Genomic DNA, 21,887 nt, shown 5'->3' with positions numbered 1-21,887 from the left:
AAAAATAAATAAATAAATCCTTCTGTCTGAAAGAAACAATTTACCTGTTAGGTTTGGGGAGTGTCTGTGTGGAGTGCTCAGTGGATCTGCGCTCGACAGTGCAGCCTAGGCGGAGTAGTCGAGCGCAGATCCACTGAGCACTCCACACAGACAGCATCGTCAGAAGAAAAGTTGATAAAATAAATTAAAAATGTTGTATTGTTCGATACATATGTGTACTGAACCGAAAGCTCTGTATCGAACGGTTCAATATCGATACGAGTGTCGTTGCACCCCTAATATTTATAGGTCAAGGAAAACATTTCTCCCTGAAGCTTCAAGTTATTTTATCAGCCTTCTATCCCCACATGACAGAATGACTCACACTTAATCCCAAACAAGAAGGCAAAAAATGAAAATAAAAAATTAAAAAAACCTTTTAAGATGAAGCATTTAGACCACATGGGCTGATTTGACTGACTTGTCTTCCTAAATACAACAGTCTAAAAATGGTCCTATTAGCTGACTAATTATCTATTAGAGACTGAAGTGGCATCTACAAAGAGAAACGTTTAAGCATATCTGTTTCAATGCATGTTCCAGCTGTTGTGTGAGCTGTTTAAGGGCTCCGGAGGGAGGGCAGGGGGGAGACCTCTGTATCAAAACACTTCCACAGCTAGCAGGAGGTGTGACAACAAGGTTCTTAGCCTTCCCCTGTGAGCCCTGCTGACAGCTGACCCCCCCCCAAAGTACACACACACACATTGCACATGTGCACATATGCACACACTACACATTCAAATTGTATTCCTCTCGGTGTTTCTCACTGCTTATCTCTCAGAGGGAAGAAGGAAGGATGAAAAATGAATGGCTGCCACATGGAAGTAGTACGGTTGTATAAGAAGAAGAAAAGCTATTGGTGTGGAAAATCAATTCCGCCAAGTCACCAACACATAGCTTCTATTAGGTAAAATAGCCAACATTAGCCTGTCTTCTCATGCAGAGCTGAGGGATGAAGGGGTACCGGCATGAATGTATGGAATGCACAAACAGTGATGAGAAGCAGGAATTGGGAAACTAGAAGGACGGTTAAGGCATCCCAGTGGAAGAAGAGAGTGAGAAAATAATGAATGTCATGTAGGCAAAATGCTCCTGTTGCTCGTTTGAATGCATAAGTACTGCGCAGGGTAAACTGCTCCTCCTGTGTCACTGGTTAACGCTCTGCCCAGTCAGGTCCAGAGCATACTGCAGAAATAATGTGTCCCATACAGATTACTCTATTCTGCTGACTCTTATCTTCCTGCTGTTGGCAAGGCAAGAAATTTGCACGACCCCATGGCCAACAGTTGTCCCGCAAAAGTATCACCTGGTGGTCTGACACACTTGGTCCGGTCCAACCTTGTATCTCCAGGCTTTACAGGGACCATACTGAGCACAGCATTAGTATGAGGGGTAGAGCCGCTTTGTGCCGTGGTCATGCTCTCCAGGGCACAATTATCTGTTATGTGCAAGGCTCAGAGAGGGATATCTTTTTTATTTTAGTCTGAGTGAGCATTGAGAGCTGTGGATGATCTCTCAGTGCCCAGCCTTAGAGCAAAGCTCATAAATCAAAGCTTTGTAAAACAGATCAATATAAATACCTTACACAGGTGTCCAAGTGTTTGACTTTTGGTTGATCGTTTGTTCTGAAAGTGATTTAAATGTTGCATGTGAAAAAGTGAAATAAAACACGTCTGAGAGAGAAACTGGAGAGTGTCGAGCAAGTTATTAATGTTTTTAATCTCCCATACAAGTAATCAGCTGCGTCACCTTTGCTTTGTCACCAGGACACACTTAGTTTCTTTTCTGTGATGAAAGAATCAGGCAACATGCTGCGGAGAGAATTTACCAAAAGTCCAAATGTAAACTTTTTTCTGTAACACACGTTTCACATTTGTGTTTTAATAAATGTGCACATGAAGGTTTAAATTCAGGGATGTTTGCAAATGTTTGCACTAGAGATGGACCGATCCGATATTACGTATCGGTATCGGTCCGATACTGACCTAAATTACTGGATCGGATATTGGAGAAAAATAAAAAATGTAATCCGATCCATTAAATATCACGAAAGCACCTCACAAAACTTGCAACACGCCGTAACTCACCTCAGAACGTTAGCACGTCGGAGCAGTATGCATCACGTGATAGAGCGGCTGTGGCATGCAGGACCTGTCGGTGGTCTGGATAGCATTTGGAGCTTCGCTAGCAACCCGGCATTTCATCTCCGACAAAGTTATCCCGAGAGAAGTAAAGCAAGTGTGTAAGTCCATCTCTGAATGTTTGTAAAGCATTCCTGCGTTAAGCTTAACGAGCGACTGCCTCTCGCTCTCCGGCTGCTACTTCAATCATGAAACTGCTTAACGATCAGCTGATCGGTTTTTCTGTCGCGAGTCCGTCTCTCTGGTTTGTTTTTGGCCCACTTTGCACCAGAAAGAGGAAACCAGCGGCTGAACAACAGCAGCACGTTTAAGCTTGATAAGCTGTTGTTAGAATTTATTTATTATTACTTTCTACTCGAGGATCTTTTTCTACGTAGCTGACGCTGGTAACTGTGCAGGGGCGGATCTAGCAAAGTTTAGCCAGGGGGACCGATAGGGCATGAACAGGGAAAAGGGGGCACAAAGACATACTTTTCTTTCTTATTCTCATTTAAAATGTCGAGCTTTTAATAAATAATTATCCGAATCTTACACCCAAAGTTTTAATTTGATGTAAAATGTATAGAAGTCCATTACTGTACATAGTGACTATTAAGTCTAATATATATACCCTAGTAAGCTATAGTACTTTTTCCTTTGAGAAGGTACCATCTGTGCAGTCTGCAATTTTGTTGAAGAAAGATGTTGAATCTATTTAATATTTCTTGAAAAATAATTGATTTCTGTGCATTTTTTTCACACTGCATCAAATTAAGGTTGATTACGTCGATTAAGCATCATGAGGTGGAGCGTGAGGGGTGGTTCCCTATTTTTTATTTATTTATTTTTGTTGTTGCTGGGAGTTGGAACCCTATTAGTTAGGTTGCTTAATATTTACGCTAAGTACTCTTTAAAATACCAGAATAGGGAGGATGGTGTAGGTTTAAGTTTATTAGATTGATCAGTATTGCTGAACTATGAAATATTTTTTTTTTGCATATAGGTATAACAGAATAGCTTTAGTGTAGTTGTTGTTTTAAACTTGAGTATGAACTTATACAAAATGCAGCAAGATATTTTTAAAAAAACAGTTTTGTTGATTAAAAAACACTATATCGGATTCATATCGGTATCGGCAGATATCCAAATTTATGATATCGGTATCGGTATCGGACATAAAAAAGTGGTATCGTGCCATCTCTAGTTTGCACACTCGACCCATAACTGCAGATTATGTATGTATCAGAGTTTTCTTTACAAAAAGGGTCTAAAGCTGATCGTTTTGGCTTAAACTGATAAAAGGATGTAAAATAATAAAATTACAGATAAGAAAAACGACTGATCACCAAGAACAGATTGTATGAAAATGTGTTGTTATTTTTCTATTCATTAGTTCTATTTATTTGATAGAGATGTGCCGAGGTTGAAAGGTCTTTTATCATACATCAACTTTAACTTTAAAATTGCCATGTTACATTTTTTAAGGTCATAAAACATTATTACACATATACTAACACTGTAATATATATAGTTTATAGATACATGTTACGCTGCAACACTTGTACATATATCAAAATAGTTTAGCGCTTTAATCTGAAAAACAAAAAATCTTTAATTTTTTTATTATTTTGTCAAGAATTTTGATCTGGCCCAAAACACATGAAAGTCACTCCATGTCAGGATGTTATTGTTAGTTCTTTAATAAACTGAAAATCAGCATTTAAACCAAAATCCGAGCGCGACAAACTATAGATGAAAATGAACATCTGGTTTACCTTCCTCTCCACGTGGCGGCACGTGTCATACTTGATCTCAGAATAAAACGCTCCACCTGCGTCGATCATTTAAAGAACTCAACTTCTTTGACTACGAAGTCATTTCTCAAACAACAACAGCTTTTAAATATAACACTGTGTCATCCAGTAAACATCTGTTATGAAAGGATATTTTCAAAAGCAGCAAAAACAGCTTTTTGGTGGGTAAACGTCTCCACTTTATATGGTTACAAGTAACCATATTTATTAAAAAAACCATCCATGTCAGTGCAGAATAAACACAAGCGTGTGGCATTAGTGCTCCAAATGTTAACAACAGGCCCCGACATTTAATGAAATTAATATTTTATAAACAGTAATTAAAGAAAGTATTTACACAATTTAATTAATTTTCACACATCAAATCTCCCTCAAAAATGTAACAATAATAATCTGATTAGCATTTTTTCAATCATCATAGCTTGTCAAAATAAAGCAGACAAGTGGGCAATTAAAAACAGTTCAGTCTGGTAATTACTCTGCTTTTGACTGTGTGCAGGATAAATGACTCCTACATGCGTTGAATATTGGCAAGAACTGTAAAATATGAATATATTGTCTAAAAAAACAACACTATAAAGGTCAAAGGTCAATTTATTCCATACATGAAAGTAAATTAATAAGAAAATCTGCCTTAGTGTTTTTGGAAGAAAATAAAAACAACATTTTATATATTTTGTAAATAAGTCTGTGGTTAAAAAAGACAGGAAAGAGAGCCATTTCAGTTTTAACTTATTTTTTATGAAAAATACGCTTTTAAAATTGCTATTTAATGCACTTTAAACAATGGCTGTATCTGGGATGATAGGAGCATGTGTTCCTTACCTGGCCAATGAACTTGGGAAAGGGACCTCGCTCATTCTCACTTATAGATATATTAGGAACCAGCAGGGATCTCTTAGATCTGTACGGCAGCTTTTGACCCACGATATCCTACAAAACACAGAAGAGAAACCATATCATTGAAACTGGCAATAACTGAAATAGCTACATAATGTCTATCAACATTTTTAATTACCTGAAAACCCCACAACAACATCTAAACACACACACATACATAGCGAGTTGTTAAGTGTGCACTGAATGCAATAAAACTGTTAATACAGCTACTCTTAGAGAAATTTCTTTCTTTTCCTTTTTTAAAGGAGAGTTGTATATATAACATATGATGCAAACAAGCTGAACATCTGCATCTGGCAGTCAGCACCATATGCCTTACACATTTGGAGATAAGGACATAGTCTCTGGGAAAACTCTGCTGCTCTCACTAAATCTTAAATTCTTTATTTATATGTATTCAGCCCGTATGTTAAATAAGGATGGGAGAGAAAAGTAGAAAGCAAATTCAAAACAAAGCTCACAAGAAATGGTAAAAATGAAGAAATGAGCAAAGGCAAGGTTTTGGTAAAGTAATTGAACTGTTCGAGCAGAAGGAGCCCATCTGAAATGTTGCTTTTGCTCTTGAGAACACAATAGCATAATCTAATTTTATCTTCCACCCTCCTGCTGCTGTAAACAAAGACATGCTTTTTGCTGTGTAATATAGCGAAAAATTCTCCCTTTCCTTTTGAAATCTCGGATCTTTCTGCTCTGATGAAAATAATGCCTAGAAATGACCCCAGGAAGCTGTAACCTAGGCTGCTAGCACACAGTGATGAAATATCACGGCAGGGCAGTTCACTGATTGCCTGAACACCTGGACTTCAGCTGAGGAGCTCACATGTTTGTTTGACGCATTACTTTGATGCAAAACGATGCAGGAAAATGTTCTGTTCTGATGATGTTGGATCTCACATCGGCCTTTGACACCGTTGACCATCACATCCTACGTGAAAGGCTGAAATACTGGGTCGGTGTATCTGGATCTGCCTTAGAGTGGTTCTCTTCATATCTGTATGAACGTTACTTTTTTGTGGCAGTCTCTAAGTACAGGTCATCTTCCACGTCCCGTGGTGTGCCACATGGCTCTGTGCTGGGGCCTTTATTGCTCTTAATATATCTACTTCCCCACCAGCACAGCATTTTGAGCCCCTTTAAAGACATCTGCTACCACTACTACGCCAACGATATCCAGTTATACATTTCTTTCAAGCCCCAAGATTTTGAATGAGTGCTAAGAATCCATTAAAGTTTGGATGGCTGACAACTTCCTCCAACTCAACGAAGGAAAGACTGAAGTCCTTGTATGTGCTCCTGACAGACATGTACCTAAGATAATGAATGCTATTGGTCCTCTTGCAACATTTGTGAAATCGTCTATCAGGAGCCTCGGGGTAATCTTCGACCCGGCTCTCACTTTGGATGTTCACGTCAAATCTTTGGTTCGGTTTTATCACTTAAGAAACATTTCCAAAGTAAGCGCGATTGTATCTCGCACTGAACTGGAGATTGTCATTCATGCTTTCATTTCATCAAGACTGGACTACTGTAATTCACTATTTACGTGTTTAAACTGAAACTCCCTGGAGCGTCTGCAGATTGTTCAAAACGCTGCAGCAAGACTTCTGACCAAAACATCGAAGTACTCACACCGTTGCTAATACAGCTGCACTGGCTCCCCGTCGAATTCAGAGTCCACTTCAAGATTCTGGTTCAAGCTCCTGCCTACACCATTGAGCTTCTATAGCCTTATGTTCATAGCAGGCCTCTTAGGTCATGTGACCAGGGTCTACTTTCATTCATCAGACAAAGTTGAGAACTAAGGGAGACAGAGCTTTTGCCACTGTGGCTCCCAGACTGTGGAACTCTGTCCCACTGGGCATAAGATCTCTGGACTCAGTAGCTTCTTTCATGAAACAACTAAAAACACATCTTTTTAGAATTGCATTTTGTTGACTGTTGTCTGTTTTGTTTTACGCTTTGTCATCCTTGTGTGAAGCACTTTGTGATCTTTTATGTGGAAAGGTGCTATATACACTCAACAAAAATATAAACGCAACACCTTTGTTACTGCTCCCATTCCCCATGGGATGGACGTAGAGACCTAAAATTCATTCCAGATACACAATATAACCATCCCTCCCAAACAGTGGTCACAAATCAGTCCAAATGTGTGGTAGTGGGCACATCTGCTATATTGAGATAATCCATCCCACCTCACAGGTGTGCCACATCAGGATGCTGATCTGACATCATGAGTAGTGCACAGGTGTACCTCAGACTGCCCACAACAAAAGGCCACCCTGGAATGTGCAGTTTTTTGCGCTATTGGGGGTCTGGGGACCCAGAACCGGTCAGTATCTGGTGTGACCACCATTTGCCTCATGCAGTGCAACACATCGTCGCATGGAGTCTATCAGATTGTCAATTGTGGCCTGTGGAATGTTGGTCCACTCCACTTCAATGGCTGTGCGAGGTTGTTGGATATTCGTGGGAACTGGTACACGCTGTCGTATACGCCGGTCAAGCACATCCCGAACATGCTCAATGGGTGACATGTCCGGTGAGTATGCTGGCCATGCAAGAACTGGGACATTCTCAGCTGCCATCTGCCCTGAACAATGTGAACCATGATTCATCCGTGAAGCGCACACCTCTCCAACGTGCCAGACGCCATCGAATGTGAGCATTTGCCCACACAAGTCTGTTACGGCGACGAGCTGGAGTCAGGTCAAGACCCCGATGAGGACGACGGGCATGCAGTTGAGCGTCGCTGAGACGGTTTCTGACAGTTTGTGCAGAAATTGTTTGGTTGTGCAAACCAATTGTTCCAGCAGCTGTCTGGGTGGCTGGTCTCAGACGATCTTGGAGGTGAACCTGCTGGATGTGGAGGTCCTGGGCTGGTGTGGTTACACGAGGTCTGCGGTTGTGAGGCCGGTTGGATGTGCTGCCACATTCTCTGAAACGCCTGTGGAGACGGCTTATGGTTGAGAAATGAACATTCAATGCACGGGCGACAGATCTGGTTGACATTCCTGCTGTCAGCATGCCAATTGCACGCTCCCTCATTGCTTGTGGCATCTGTGGCATTTTGCTGTGAGACAAAACTGCACATTCCAGGGTGGCCTTTTGTTGTGGGCAGTCTGAGGTACACCTGTGCACTACTCATGATGTCAGATCAGCATCCTGATGTGGCACACCTGTGAGGTGGGATGGATTATCTCAATATAGCAGATGTGCCCACTACCACACATTTGGACTGATTTGTGACCACTGTTTGGGAGGGATGGTTATATTGTGTATCTGGAATGAATTTTAGGTCTCTACGTCCATCCCATGGGGAATGGGAGCAGTAACAAAGGTGTTGCGTTTATATTTTTGTTGAGTGTACATAAAGTTTTACTTACTTACAACACACAAAGTGTTGGGAAAGCGAACACGGTTTAGTAAATCTGATTAGTATTAGTAATAAAATATGATGTGATACAGCCAAAATCTTTTAATAGAACGGATATCAGCAAAATGTTGGTTATGTTTGTTTATAAGTTAATAGCTCAACGAACACTTTTGGCTTCGTTTGGTCCTCAGTATGTCATGATCCAACTAAGGGATGTGCATATTTCACTGGTAATGACCCGTTAATCGTGATCTGCATGATGTGGACTTACTTCATGCTCAAAGAATCAACATGCTGCTGTGGTTGTCAGGCGTCAGCTCACATACTACATACCTCCTATGATAATATTTTGGACTTTTTTCTCTTTGAGTCTTTGGCATTGTAACCAAAGTCACTTGAAAAAACTCTCATGTAGATTATACGTCTGCTTTGTCAGAGCTTCCCTTCAATCTCTATATTAATCCCTCATAAACCCGTTGGCTCTGTTTCAGAGCAGTCTAGTACAAAACACACAACCATCTCTTATAACCTAACTAAAATTATTGATATTGTTGTTGCAGTTGCTCACTAAAATACTGAGAAGTTAAACATCCAGGAGAAAAAAGCATTTCCAAACTCCAGCTGGCAGACTAGTAAACTGATTAGCTTGACTAGCTAACTTGTTGATTTAGCTAATTAAACAGCAGCTAAATGAAAAAGTACAACACTGAATTTTATTCTTTTATCCAGATGGTAATAAGGTTCCTACTATTCAGTATCGCTTTGAACAAAACTTACTATTCCAATGCCAACATCCACAACAACCAACACCCCCACCTCAGGATTTCATTTTGACTTCGACATTGAACTTTGTCTATAAAAATGACAGAACGATAACAGTCAAAGCAAAGCGCACATACATAAAAACTTCAACTGAGCAAGTGTTAAAATGGTAACACTTTTTCAATATAAAAGTACAAAAAACAACTTGTATTTTTTGTGAGTTCATTTATAATATAAATATCCTATTTATTTATTTGCTTTTGTTCTTTTTTAACCTAGCGTGCATAACTATAATGAGTTCACAAAGATATGGCAGCATATACGCAAATCAGGCATGACATTATGACCACCTGCCAAAAAAAACCATATTGCTCATCACCCATTTGCTGCCAGAACAGCCCTGACCCATCGAGGCTTTCACTCTGTTTGAGCCCTGATGTCGTGCTGTGGCACCATGATGTCAGCCAGTGGTGGTCCTAGGCTGTTTGGCGCCCTGGGCGAACACCCCCTAACTAACAAACAACCATCATAATACATCATCATACAATGACAATAGGACAAATCAACAACTGACAGTGACTAATTAATATTGTGCTGAACACAGTCCAAAAGATTCAGTCAGCTACATCAGTGTCTACTATTTACTCTCATAGCCAAGTGGCTAACAAACGTAAACAGATGTTTTCACTATCACTACTAATTAATGTTTTCTTGTTGTATCCCTGTTGTGGTCAGTGCTATCCACTATGCTGTTGCATGCTGGGGCAGCAGGTTGAGGGTCACAGATGCCAACAGATTCCATAAACTGATCCACAAGGCCAAGAATGTTGTGAGGATGGTGGTGACTGAGAGGCAGATGTTGTCCAAGATAAGGACAATCATGGATAACACCTCCCATCCACTCCATGATGTACTGGTCAGTCACAGGAGCACGTTCAGTGAGAGACTGAGATTACCCACAATGCACCACTGAACGACACAGGAAATCATTCCTGTCTGTGGCCATTTCTCTGTACAACTCCTCCATCTAACACACTGCGAACACTGTAAGAGTTTCACCCTTTTTACACACACTCTTTTCTACTCTGGAATAATCATCAATTTTCTTGATATTTATTTATAATCACCTCTGTTAATTCTTGATATATATTAGTGCTATTTCTTAAATGTGTAAAATCTGAAACATAATGTATTCTTTGAAGTTTAGTCTGTTACTGTTACTATTTTTACCATTTCTTCTTGGAGCAACTGTAACCCACATAATTTCCTTAGGGATTAATAAAGTTTTCTGATTCTGATTGTTTCAGGATGACCTGCCATTATCCAATGACACATCTGCTTACCTGCATCTTTTGCTCGTTTCTCCTCCTCTTCTTTTCTCTTTTTTTCTAAACTTTTCTTGTCCATCTTCCATTGGTTTTAATTTTGCACTCCAGTATGAACACCCATCCCCCCACCACAACATAACCTAACAGACCTACACTTTAGTTCACAGATTCATTTTGTCGAGGGTTTATTTCTGGGATTTCGCACAACCCAGGATTCAGATCATGAATACATGATGGGCTTGGAATTACAATATTATGAATGAAATGTGCTCTATTTAAAAGCAGCCGGCCCCCTTCCTCTTTCGACGGGTTGTGTGTGAGACTTTAAATCATCAAATTGTAAATTATAAATTTGAAACTGTTATTGATCCTTTTATCCCGAGTTCTAAAGTGTATGTTTATTTTCTTAATCTTCTTATATATATTGTTTGTTTACTTGCACTGCTGTAACTGGAGCCTCGTCATCTCGATACTGTACTGTATATAGAGGAGATGACAATAAATAGAAAACAGATTGGTGCCTATGCAATGCAGCATGGGTGCGAGCAAAAAAAAGAAAAAAAGACCACGATGCCGCCCCATGCAACTGCCCGTGTCACCTGTATCAAAAACCACTACTGATGTTAGCAAAGGATCCTTTAAAGCCAAATCAACACCTCAAACTTCGTGTTGTGCTCTTAAACCATTCCTGTTTTTGCTTTGTGGCTCGGTACATTATCCTGTTGAAAGGAACCACAGCCAATAGTGAATACCGTTTCCATGAAAGGTTGTAGATGGTCTGCAACAATGCTTAAGTAGGGGGTACATGTCAAAGTGACATCTACGTGGATAGCAGCACTCGAGGCTTTAGAGCAGAATATTGCCCAAAGCATCACACTGCCTTCGCTGGCTTGCATCCTTTGTCGTGTTCCCTGGAAGTGATGCACATGCACCTGGCCATCCACATGATGTCAAAGAAAATGCGATTCAGCAGTCTTCCATTGGTCCATGCTTTCGGCACAGGAGTCAACATGGGCACCCTGACTGGCCTTTGGCTATGCAGCCCCCTTAGGTGACAAACTGTGATGGACTGTGTATTCTGTGACCTTTCTATCAGAACTTTTCACATTTTTTGGGGGAAGATTTGAGCTACAGTAGCTCATCTGTCAGATCAGCCCACACAGGACAGCCTTCGATTCCTGTGCATCAGTCTGCCTTGACTACCTACGACTCTGCCACTGTTTGCCATTGTTTCTCCTTCGGACCGCCACAAACCAGATAAACTCCACTAGATCTGAAGTTGTGTAGCTTCTTTTCTCTTCACTTGCCCCCTAATGTTTCCCACCCATAACAGGTCCCACGATGAAGAGAAAATAAATCAGTGTTATTCACATCACCTGTCGCAGTCATAATCCTGTGCCTGATCGCTGAGGTGAGGTCTCTGCACGCTTACACTGCTTCTCAGCTGACAGTAACCATGCTGTTGCTTTCACCTCTGTCAGCATGATGGAAACAGAAGAGGTAAAACTGAGCCACTCGTAGACAATGATTTGGCTTCATCTGCCAAACACTCACATCACTAACCACAACGCCGCTCCACCACCCCAGCTACAAAGTTCAGAAAGCACACAGTGAAACAGTAATCACAAACACAACCCAACCAGAACAAACCAAAGACACAGCGAGTGGTCTCTGAAATGGCCACTCTTATCAAATCCACTGGGGGATGACCTTTGAAATGTCAAAGAGAGAAATCAAAAACCTGACCTAAAACTGTTAAACAGAACACTGCACAAAAGTATGAAGGATTACAGTCAGTCAGTGGTGTGTGTGTGTGTATATTTATGTGAGCGGTGCACAAGCAAGTTTATGGACTTTTAAGCACTGCGTGTAGAAATCTGGCCGGAGTTCGAAGCCTCGGGATGAACGCATCAATCCCATCGTGCACAGCTGTGTGATATTTGTGAAGATGGGTAAGAGGAGCTGCGAGGCAAAGAGACACCACGAGGTATTTTTAGTGGCAGGTTAGAAGAGTAAAGGCTAAGATAAATCATGCTGTCAAATCCACGCCTTCGCTGAGCTGAGATACAGTGGCTATGAAGAAGGAGCGATGGTGCTTTAAAATGTATCAATGCTCTGCAGGTGGAACGCGAGCAGGGTGAGCGGCACATTCACCGAGTTGGGAATGGCTCACCACGGGGTATTCTGGGAAAGAAAACTCGCAGCTCTGCTCTCTTCGCTCGCACCTTTAGACCTGCCACTATGCCCATCTCACTCATTCTTTCCTCTCACTTCACTATAGCTTTTCTTCTCACTTTCTCCTTTTGCTTTCCTGATACATGTGTGATAAATTGTGCTCTTAGAGCGTGGTGATGTGTTCGTAAATTACTGCTCCACCATCAACGCTGATGCAGCCTTAACGCATTTGCATCCCTATCTGCCTTTCACATGATCATTAGGGCATTTCAGCGTGCTGATCTGAAAGAGTCACGACAAGAAAAAATATGCTTGATTAGTCCTCGGCAACAAAGTGTGAGTTTGTGTTCACGTGTACACATATGCTGCACCGTAGTAAGTGTGTGTGTGTGTGTGTGTGTGTGTGTGTGTGTGTGTGTGTGTGTGTGTGAGGGAGAGAAAGACAGAACCTTTGTCATTGTCATCCGAGCCCAGAGTTACTGTGGCAGGAAAGTCGTGTCCTTGTCCATTCTGCCATTTTCACTCTCAGTGCTATATTGAGACGTGTCATTACTCATTGCTGACAATGTGTTGGAGACCTGGTGAGAAATGGATAATATCAAGGCCACCATCAGCCACTGGTGACAGGCAAGAGCTACACTTTTCAGTGTGGAATAAACTCTTGCATACTGTATGCAGGAAAGCCAGACAATTAGTCTGTTCGCCTAATACGCAGATCAGCTAACTTATGTTGGTGTCGGCGGTACGCGTGCATATGCAGAAAATAATAAATCGGCATGCCGGCCCAATTACGCGTCCCTTAAAACACAATGTGTATGACTAATAAACCATAAACACTTTTCCCCTTGCTTATTCAAAATACAGCAATGCACTAACGACTAATGCCTATTTCAGTATTTAATTAGCAGAATTAATTAATGGTGCGAAAGAGAGATGAGTGTGTGTATAAGCTCATCTCCAGATACTTGTATGGAGTGTGCACTATTAAAAATCCACATGTAACTTCATAAATACATTCCAAACTTGGTTCCTTTTACAGAGAAATTAAAGCTAAAGGCAGAAATGTGTGAAACCTAGAGCTGGGCGATAGAACGATATGTATTGCGAAATAACTTTTTCTTGATAGAAAAATTAAACTATTGCGATAGACCTCATCTCTCTTATTAAAAAAAAAGAACAGCCAATACAAATTAAGCAGCACAGAGCCGAACCAATCACAGCCGCAGCGTCACGTCACGTGACTTGTTGCGTACAGCTCAAGTGCCAAGCCGCACATGTGTATTTGTTTGGGAAGCAGCCAGCCGAAGTGTGGCCGGGTAATGGAGGAAATGAGTGTGCCGACTACAGAAAAATTAAACTGAGAGCTTGGGTGACCGGGTTACCGAAGAGAACACAGATGATGGTTCCAACACCGGAGAGATTGTCGAAAGGAAAGGCCAGAGAGGTTCCGTAGTGTGGAGGTATTTCGGCTATTTGAAGTCTGACAAAAACAGAGTAACGCGCACTGTAAATTGTGCCGAAAGCACAAAGTCTGGCAATACAACAAACCTTTTTTATCACCTGAAGCGGTGCCACCCACTAGAGCACGCTCACTCTGACTGAAAGCGCTAATTCGTCGTCGAAAACAACCAGGGGAATCCCTGCGAAGCAGCAACAGTCAATTGAGTCGGCTTTCTCCAGCGTCTTACCATGTGACAAAAACGCTAAGAGACATAGCAACATAACGAATGCCATAGCTTACTGTCTTGCTAAAGACATGCTACCAATAAACACGGTCGACAATGAAGGATTCAAGCAGCTAATTAAGGTAATGGATCCTCGTTACCAACTCCCTGGACATAAACATTTCTCTCAGACAGCGCTTCCAAAGCAATATTAAATAAGTTAGTCAATTTTGTCTCTTCTTCTGTAAAATAAACTAAGATTTATTTTTAAAATTAATATTTTGTTTCTAAGTGGAATTGACAATTTAGTCTGTTTCGTTTGTTCTATTTTGAAACTTAAACGCTTTAGCGGCTGCCTTTTGTGTAGTTTGTAATATTTGCCTTTATTTTGCCTAAACTGAAGCCTCATTTTAAGTACATCTGCCCTGTTGAACTTATTATGGGAAATAAATATTTAAATCAAAACAACCTGCTGATTATTTCACATTTTACTTGTGAGCAACGGCACATTTAAATCTTACAAATATAGTTATTTGGCTCATATCGTGATATATATCGCCTGAAATGAAAAAAGCATATCGTGATATGAAAAAATCTTATATCGCCCAGCTCTAGTGAATCCTATTCAAGATTCGGGCATTTGTGATCCAAATATGAGACCCAATGCAATACTTCCCTCAGTAAAAGCATCAAAGTCCCTGCCACAGCTTAACTTTGGCAGTTTACATGTGTGAAGAATCCTGCTGCTTCCACCGCTGCAAGAAGAAAAGTGTCCCGACGTGGAGGCAGTTATTTTCATTTTAAATCTAGAAGGGTCAACGACGCTGCCGGCGTCCCTGTTTGCACCCTGTATCCTGGATGAAGGTGTACATAGCTACAGATCTCTACTTCTTCTTTTTTGTTTTTTAATCTGGACACATCATCACTGCTGCAGTTTGGCAACAATGTCGCTTAAGGACAACAAAAAGCAACAAAGACGATATTTAGTACAAAAAGCAGTTATTACTCTGATTTACCAAACATAGCTTTTAAGGTTTTATGAATTTTTCCTTCATTATTTTGTTCTTTGCCTACCTCATCTGTGCGTGTGTGGCTTTTATTTAAATGATGACTCATCTACTGCAAACCACAGCTACATTAGAGTGCAAACAAAGTACTGTTAACCTGAACCTGCATTGCTTAGGCTAACTACACTAATGCACACAGGGGCAAAATACGGCCCAGGGGCTAGGAGCATCACATGAACCACTCCATTCTGGACCCCAACGGCCTGAAGGATAAACAAAGCAAAGCCCCAAATCAATAACGCAGCATTATGCTAAAGAATCTCGAGGTTAATGCCTGCAGTGAGTCTGTAAAAGTATGTAATTTGATGTGCAGCATTTCATCGGTGAGCTGTGCAAATCAGACAATTAGAAAGTTGTATTTTGAACATATACACCACTTTATTAGGCACACGTGTTACTAGTACTGGATTGGACGCCATACTGCCTTCAGCTTCAACATGCTGCTGGAAACATTCGTGATTTTGCTCCATACTGAAAGGCCAGACAAGGGCTCATATTATTGCAGGTTCCAGTCGTTGCTGATTCATCGACAGCACAACTATGATGAATGAATCTCCTGCTCAGCCACATCACAAAGCTGCTCTATTGGACTGAGATAACTGGTAACTGTGGATGCCATTTGAATGCAGTGAACTGATTGTAATGTTCAATAAACCAGTTTGAGAAGATCTGAGCTTTCATGCAGAAAGCAGCAGTCACATAACAGGTACAGTGTGGTCTTCAATGCACGGTTAACAACCATACAGAGAGAGGCAATGATGCTTCGTACTAAGCAGCTCAAAGCGTGCAAAGAAACCATGATTAAGTTCAGGTAATGAACTCTTTTTAAGGACTAATTAGTTTTGTTATCTGATATCTTGTATATACTATTTTATAACCAACAGCTTTTTATGGGTTTTTAAGGTTTTGGGATTTTTGTGGTTAAAAAATAAAAATCATGTTGAATGTTTAGTAACTCAGTTCTGCATATTCGCCCTTCAGTCAGTCCTACATATAAAACAGTTTCAATGTGCAGAAACCAAAATGTTAATCAAAGTGGTGAGATCAGGTAAGAGATGCATGCAAATCAAAACTGGGGAGGATTTTCTGGACACTGCAGAATATAACATGAAAAAAAGAGGATCGAAAAAGAAGACAGATGCCTAATCAGTCATGTGATGATGTTTATGTGATGATGTTTGTAATATCTGATATCTGTGGGATGTCTAGTTTTGGTGCATCAACATTCAATATCTCAAAGATAAACTTAATATTATATTAAAATAGAGATATTCAGCAGATTAAATATTAGGATATCAGATGTATATTTAATTGATGGGAAAATGGATCAATCAGAGATCTGATGCACATTCTTCAGGATGTTGTCCATTTCCGTGGCAACTAGAAAAGTATTACTACCTCAGATATGACCATATTTACCGTATTTTAGTGATTTTGCTTCTGGTGATATTCCCCGCAGCCTTAGCACCACCCCAGCCTGAAGTGTTGACACCAGGCACGATGAATCCGTGAATGTTGGAACAGAAGCCAAGACTCATCTGGTCAGGAAACATTTTCTAGTGCTCTGTTCTGAATTTTTAATGAGTCTGTGCAAATTGTAGCCCTAATCTTCCAGTTCTGACAGGATTAGCACCTGGTGTCGTTTCCTGCGGCTGAGTGTTCATAGATTCACTTTGACTAGCTCACTTTAGCTTCCCTTGATGGCCCGAGCATGTCAGATCAAGTTACTAATCAGCATGCTTGGACTTTATAAACTCGTCTCAATGTAGAAAAATGTCTAATTTTCTATATTTTTCTTTATACAGCAAGAAAAAATAATAGCTGTTGATTACAGTTTTATACTAGTGTCCTTTCTTTAAACTTTTTGCTAAAAAAATGTCTTTGTTAATCTTTTCTGAGCTGAAGAAGTCGTCAGTGTGGTGATCCATGTTTTGCTGGACTTTATCAAAGGCAGACGTTTCTCTCATCGCAGCCAATCACGAGAGAAAAACACCGTTGACTTTTTTCTAAGAGACCTATGGACATTTTCTTGATCCAATTTTAGCTACTATGCTTCAGCTGTCACCTAACTTTAGAATTTATTCCAAATTTTGTACAATCACCTGCTTATATCCCTGACCTTTATAACTGCTGTATCTCTAATTGGAGACAGGCCATCCAAAGACAGCTCCAGGCACAAGATTGTTTTAAATATACACCTAATTAGTCTTACTCCTGTGAGAGACATTACAAATTAATTCAAACAAAACATTCTCAGGTGTTTTCAAAACCTTTGATAGCTTGAGACGAAAGCAATGCAACATATCTGTGTTATTTTCTTTCATTTCCAGTCTTTCTTGCTTTCCTTTAATGAATAGTGAATTACTACCGTCGTGATGGAAGAGTAGCTGGACTAAATTGGAAGATAAACCTCACGGGTGGCCTTGAAAATGATTCAATGGTTTGTTTATCTGAAAAATGATCACCAGTTGAAAAATTGTGTGCTTCATAGTTAGCTTGCTTAATTATGATAATCAAAACACCATTAGGCAGCAGGTTTTCAAAAATGTGAACACGAGAGACCGTCTTGCTGTTTTTGTAAATGAATGCTACGTTAGGTTTTCCTCTTCAGCATTCACTCCTACGTATGCAAGCTAACAAAACAAAAAATCTGTAAGTTAGCAGACATATTAAAGCACTTCAGCGGAGATGGAGGGTGAAGAGGAACTAATGTAAAAAGAGACAGAAAACAGACAAAGGCAGTAAACAGAATTAACAAATGACAGCTACTGAACGAGCTGGAGAGAGCGTGAGTGGGACGGAAACAGAGAGAGAAGATTATTCGTGTTGTATAATGTGAGCCGTTGTGCTGCGGTTGCAGGATGTCACATCACAGTCGTTCCCAGAAAGCCTAACTGAACACTGGAAGCTTGCTTAGAGAAAATCTATTTGCCATTGCCTGATGAGGATTTTGCACAGGATGCAGTATTACATTTCATTCGGTGCTCGAAAAATGGATGAAACATAACAAAGGCAAAATAAATAGGCTTTTGGACTCGGATTATTTTGCCTGTTATCAGTTGTTACATTTGAATGGTGCCTGTTTATGCCCCCTGAAGGCAAGAAAATGGTCCACATAACTGTTGTTCTGCATAACTGTTGTTCTGCTCAGCATTATGAAAACACCCAGGAATAATACACATAAAAAATAGTCCATATCTCGGAACGTGCATTTGTTAAATTGAAATGCATTCTTCCATTAATTCACATATTGATCTGCTGCAAAAAAGAGCGGAATAAATTAGTCATTGAATTCAGAAGTTTCGCTCATAATAGGAATCATTCATCAGTTATTTCTTCCCCTCTGGGTCTGCGCTACACCGAGCCAGCGGCCGCACTGAGGAATTAAAAAACGATTCTCTACACCTTCGCTCCTAGCACTTATCAATTATCACCAGCCAATATTTTCTGCCACTACGGCATTTGTTATGCCAATAAATTCACCTAAGAATGCTTCCGCTCTGCTTTAGACAGGAAACAAAATACAGAATCCAACTTCAACAGGAGCATAACAAAGAGATTTCAGAACGGAAATGGACAAAAAGACACCTTCTTTGGTGCAGTAATTGAAAACCGGGAAAGAGGCATCAAGGCAGCTCGACTACCACGAGGACGATTTAAGAACGGCTCGGCATCCAAGTGCACAATGTCGTCAACAGTCGTTTCACAATTCAAACCGCCGGCTCATTGAAACAAGCTTTTAAATATGCCATGACTTAGTTACAGATTCTTTAGAAGCTGCTGCCGCTCAGAACATGTGTTTGATGGGCCACTTGAGACAGGGTGGAAGCACCGGGTGGGGAGTGTGGGGGGACTACAGGATATGGACAGAGAAAGGAACAATAGATTTTCTGATGATACCAGTCCCAGAGCTTGAGGAGCTTCAGCAGATTAATTGATACTGAAATAATGAGAGCTTTTAACCACTCTATCTCACCAGAGACGCCTTCCTCTGCCACGTTTTTTAATCTTTGTTCCTCTCTACCCACTGCTTAATCCATGAACTTTGTAACTATGCCTGCAATTAATAGTTTACTTTACTTAAAATAAACACAGAAATAAAAGTTAAGTAAAGTATCAATTTCCAGGAAAAGATAAAGGACTTAACTGAAGACACCAAACTTCCTTATTACTATTTAATAGAATTTTACAGCTGTTATGGCCCTGTCCATAATCTGTTTTGGTGGCTGTTGTTGTCTGTGCCTTTAAGTCTTTGCAGGTCCCGGAGTGGATGAGCTGACGGCTGCTGATTGGTCCCCTGGCCATGTGATCTTCTTCAAATCCCTCACCAGCAGTTGTCCCGGGGCAGCCACTGACAGCAGCAGCAGACCTGACCCTGGCCTCCAAAACCTGAGACTTTTGTGCTTGTGATTTTTGCGGCTTTTCTGAGTTTTGTATATAGTGTGTATATTAGCTTTCATTGTAAATAGCACATTGTAAATAGCACTGCAACAGAAGGGGTGAGCTGCCGTATTGTTTTTCCTTGCACTGTTTATTTCAGTTAGGGAGTTAGGTGTAGCGCTTGTCTTTTGTTTGATGTTTGATTTCACATAGGGTTGTAGATAACACCTCCTACTGACTTAGCTTGTTTTGTTTGTTATTTTGGCCTTTGTTCACCCTGGAGGTTCATTTTTGCAGTGTAGATAATAAAACACGATTCACCAAGGAATTGGTTTCCCTCTGTGTATGGTTTTGGGGACCAGGGCGGGGCAGTCTTTTCAAACGTATGTTGTGTTCCTGTACCCCTAGACTGGGGCGTAACACAGCAAACGTGAAAGAAAAGTGAACAAAAGCATAAAACTGTTATAATGCACTATATCATTTGTTTAAATTCCTCTTAAAAATGTGTTGTTTGGTGAAATTACACTTTTGCAGTCTTTACAAAGATCTTTTCGACTTGAGACCACCGTGACCCCAGGCTCTAAAAATTACACTTTCTTTACTCTCAGAGTTTGTATTTAGCTAAAGACGTCCTGTGAGACAAACGCTAATGCTAGCATGCTAAATGCTAGCATTAGCTAGCATTTAGCCTGAGGCTATATGCCTCAGGATGACAGCGCTAACAGGTGTGACATCTGTCACAGTTTACTGTGAGATTTTGTCACAGTCGAGTCCTAAACAAACATATCTGCTGTTCAGATTTGATCTTCATCCTGATCAAACATGTAAAGTTTTAGAAATCTAGGTTGAACAGTTGCGAAACTAGTGTGTTAGCAGTATCCGGTACTATTGATGTCTAAAAACACATTTTGCCACCTACACCTGCCTACAGTGGTGATAGGAGGCCACACATCATGGGCATGAATATCATACATTTTGCCTTATAATGTTTTTGTTGTGTGTTTCCTTTTTCATGGGGGAAAGATTGTACATCATGCATCTTTAATTACTTTAAAATATAAGAATTGTGTGCACAAGTTTGAAATCATTTTAGATTTGCTCTGAAAATCTGAGAACTATGCTTAAAGCAGGGTATATGCCAAGAAAGAAATATAAATGAACTCTACTAATTCTGCCAAGAAGAGGAAACAAATATTCAGCCAGAAGCTTGTTGATGGCTACCAAAGCGTCTGGTCGAGGTTCAGTTTGCTATGGGACATTTAACCAAGTATTAGTGGGAGTGTAAGTACACTTTTGACTCTATGTGGATTAGAGGAAATCCAAATTAATTTTAAACTTGTGCATCAAGTTCTTGTATTTTTAAAGTCACTAAAATATACGCTGTACAATCAATCCACCCTGCAAAAAGTACAGTTCAAAGAAATAATGGAAAGCCCCAAATTACCATGACATCCCTGTGATGACTGCATGGTGTAGATGCAAACGGTGAAATGCTGTTCCTGCGAGTTTCATTGGAGTGCCTCTCGTGTGGACATTTTTCAGCCTTTCACGGACGTTTACTGACGACTCCTGAAGGCTTGAATCTAAATATGTTGGCTCTGGTAAAATTTGTACCAGCTGGAGCTTCCTTGCAGTCGTTTTACAGCCATCTTTGACAGGGTACACTGGGAATCTATGTGGAAAGCGGATGGCTCCCCACCGAAGAACATTCTGCAAAGCCACGACAACATGCAAAATGCCATGTCCACACGTGAGATCCAGACTGTCAGTCGAGGCTGTCTTGTCTCCTAATGTCTTTCATATAACAGAAAACTAGATGATTAGCTCAGTCATTGCATCACTGCAGTCCCCTTCTGACTCTGCTTATAGGAGGTCTAAATGCAGAATAGCTTCACTTACAGAGCCTTATCAATCAAGTAGACATAGCCTCAGAATATCTTGGCTTAATTAAATAATTTCCCCCAGGGATCAATAAAGTATTCTGATTCTGATTCTGATTCTGATTCTTATAGATCAGCCCATGTCATTACTCTTGCTGGAGAGGCTCTTGAAGTGGGTGATGTGTTCACTTGCTTTGGGTCTCGGGTACAAAGATTGCCGCTTCTGATTAAGTTGCCCTTGTATCAGAAAGGCAGGTTAAGCTCTTTTAAACCTTCATCAGTGTATGTGGTCTAAACATCTCCCTGTGACCACATATGCAAGTCTGCAGCTCAGTCGCTTAATAAAGTGTATTTCTGTACAGTTCTGAATGTTGAATCCTGA

General features: G+C 40.5%; 1 protein-coding gene across 1 annotated transcript in view; it reads right to left on the bottom strand.

Annotated features, from left to right (window-relative positions):
* Positions 1–1,185: 1,185 nt before the first annotated feature.
* The window catches only part of LOC143419628 (cadherin-13-like), a 176,365-nt gene continuing 155,663 nt past the window's right edge, over positions 1,186–21,887 (bottom strand). Inside the window, exons 4-5 of the mRNA XM_076887032.1 lie at positions 4,799–4,906; positions 1,186–1,224 (exon numbers count right to left, since the gene is read on the bottom strand). Of these exons, the coding sequence (XP_076743147.1) occupies positions 1,186–1,224; positions 4,799–4,906 (147 nt within the window). The remainder of the gene's footprint in view (positions 1,225–4,798; positions 4,907–21,887) is intronic.

This window comes from Maylandia zebra, linkage group LG7 (genome assembly GCF_041146795.1).
Source record: "Maylandia zebra isolate NMK-2024a linkage group LG7, Mzebra_GT3a, whole genome shotgun sequence".
NCBI classification, from domain to species: domain Eukaryota; kingdom Metazoa; phylum Chordata; class Actinopteri; order Cichliformes; family Cichlidae; genus Maylandia; species Maylandia zebra.
The sequence above is the reverse complement of the archived record's forward strand: the minus strand, read 5'-3'. Positions and strand labels throughout refer to the sequence as shown.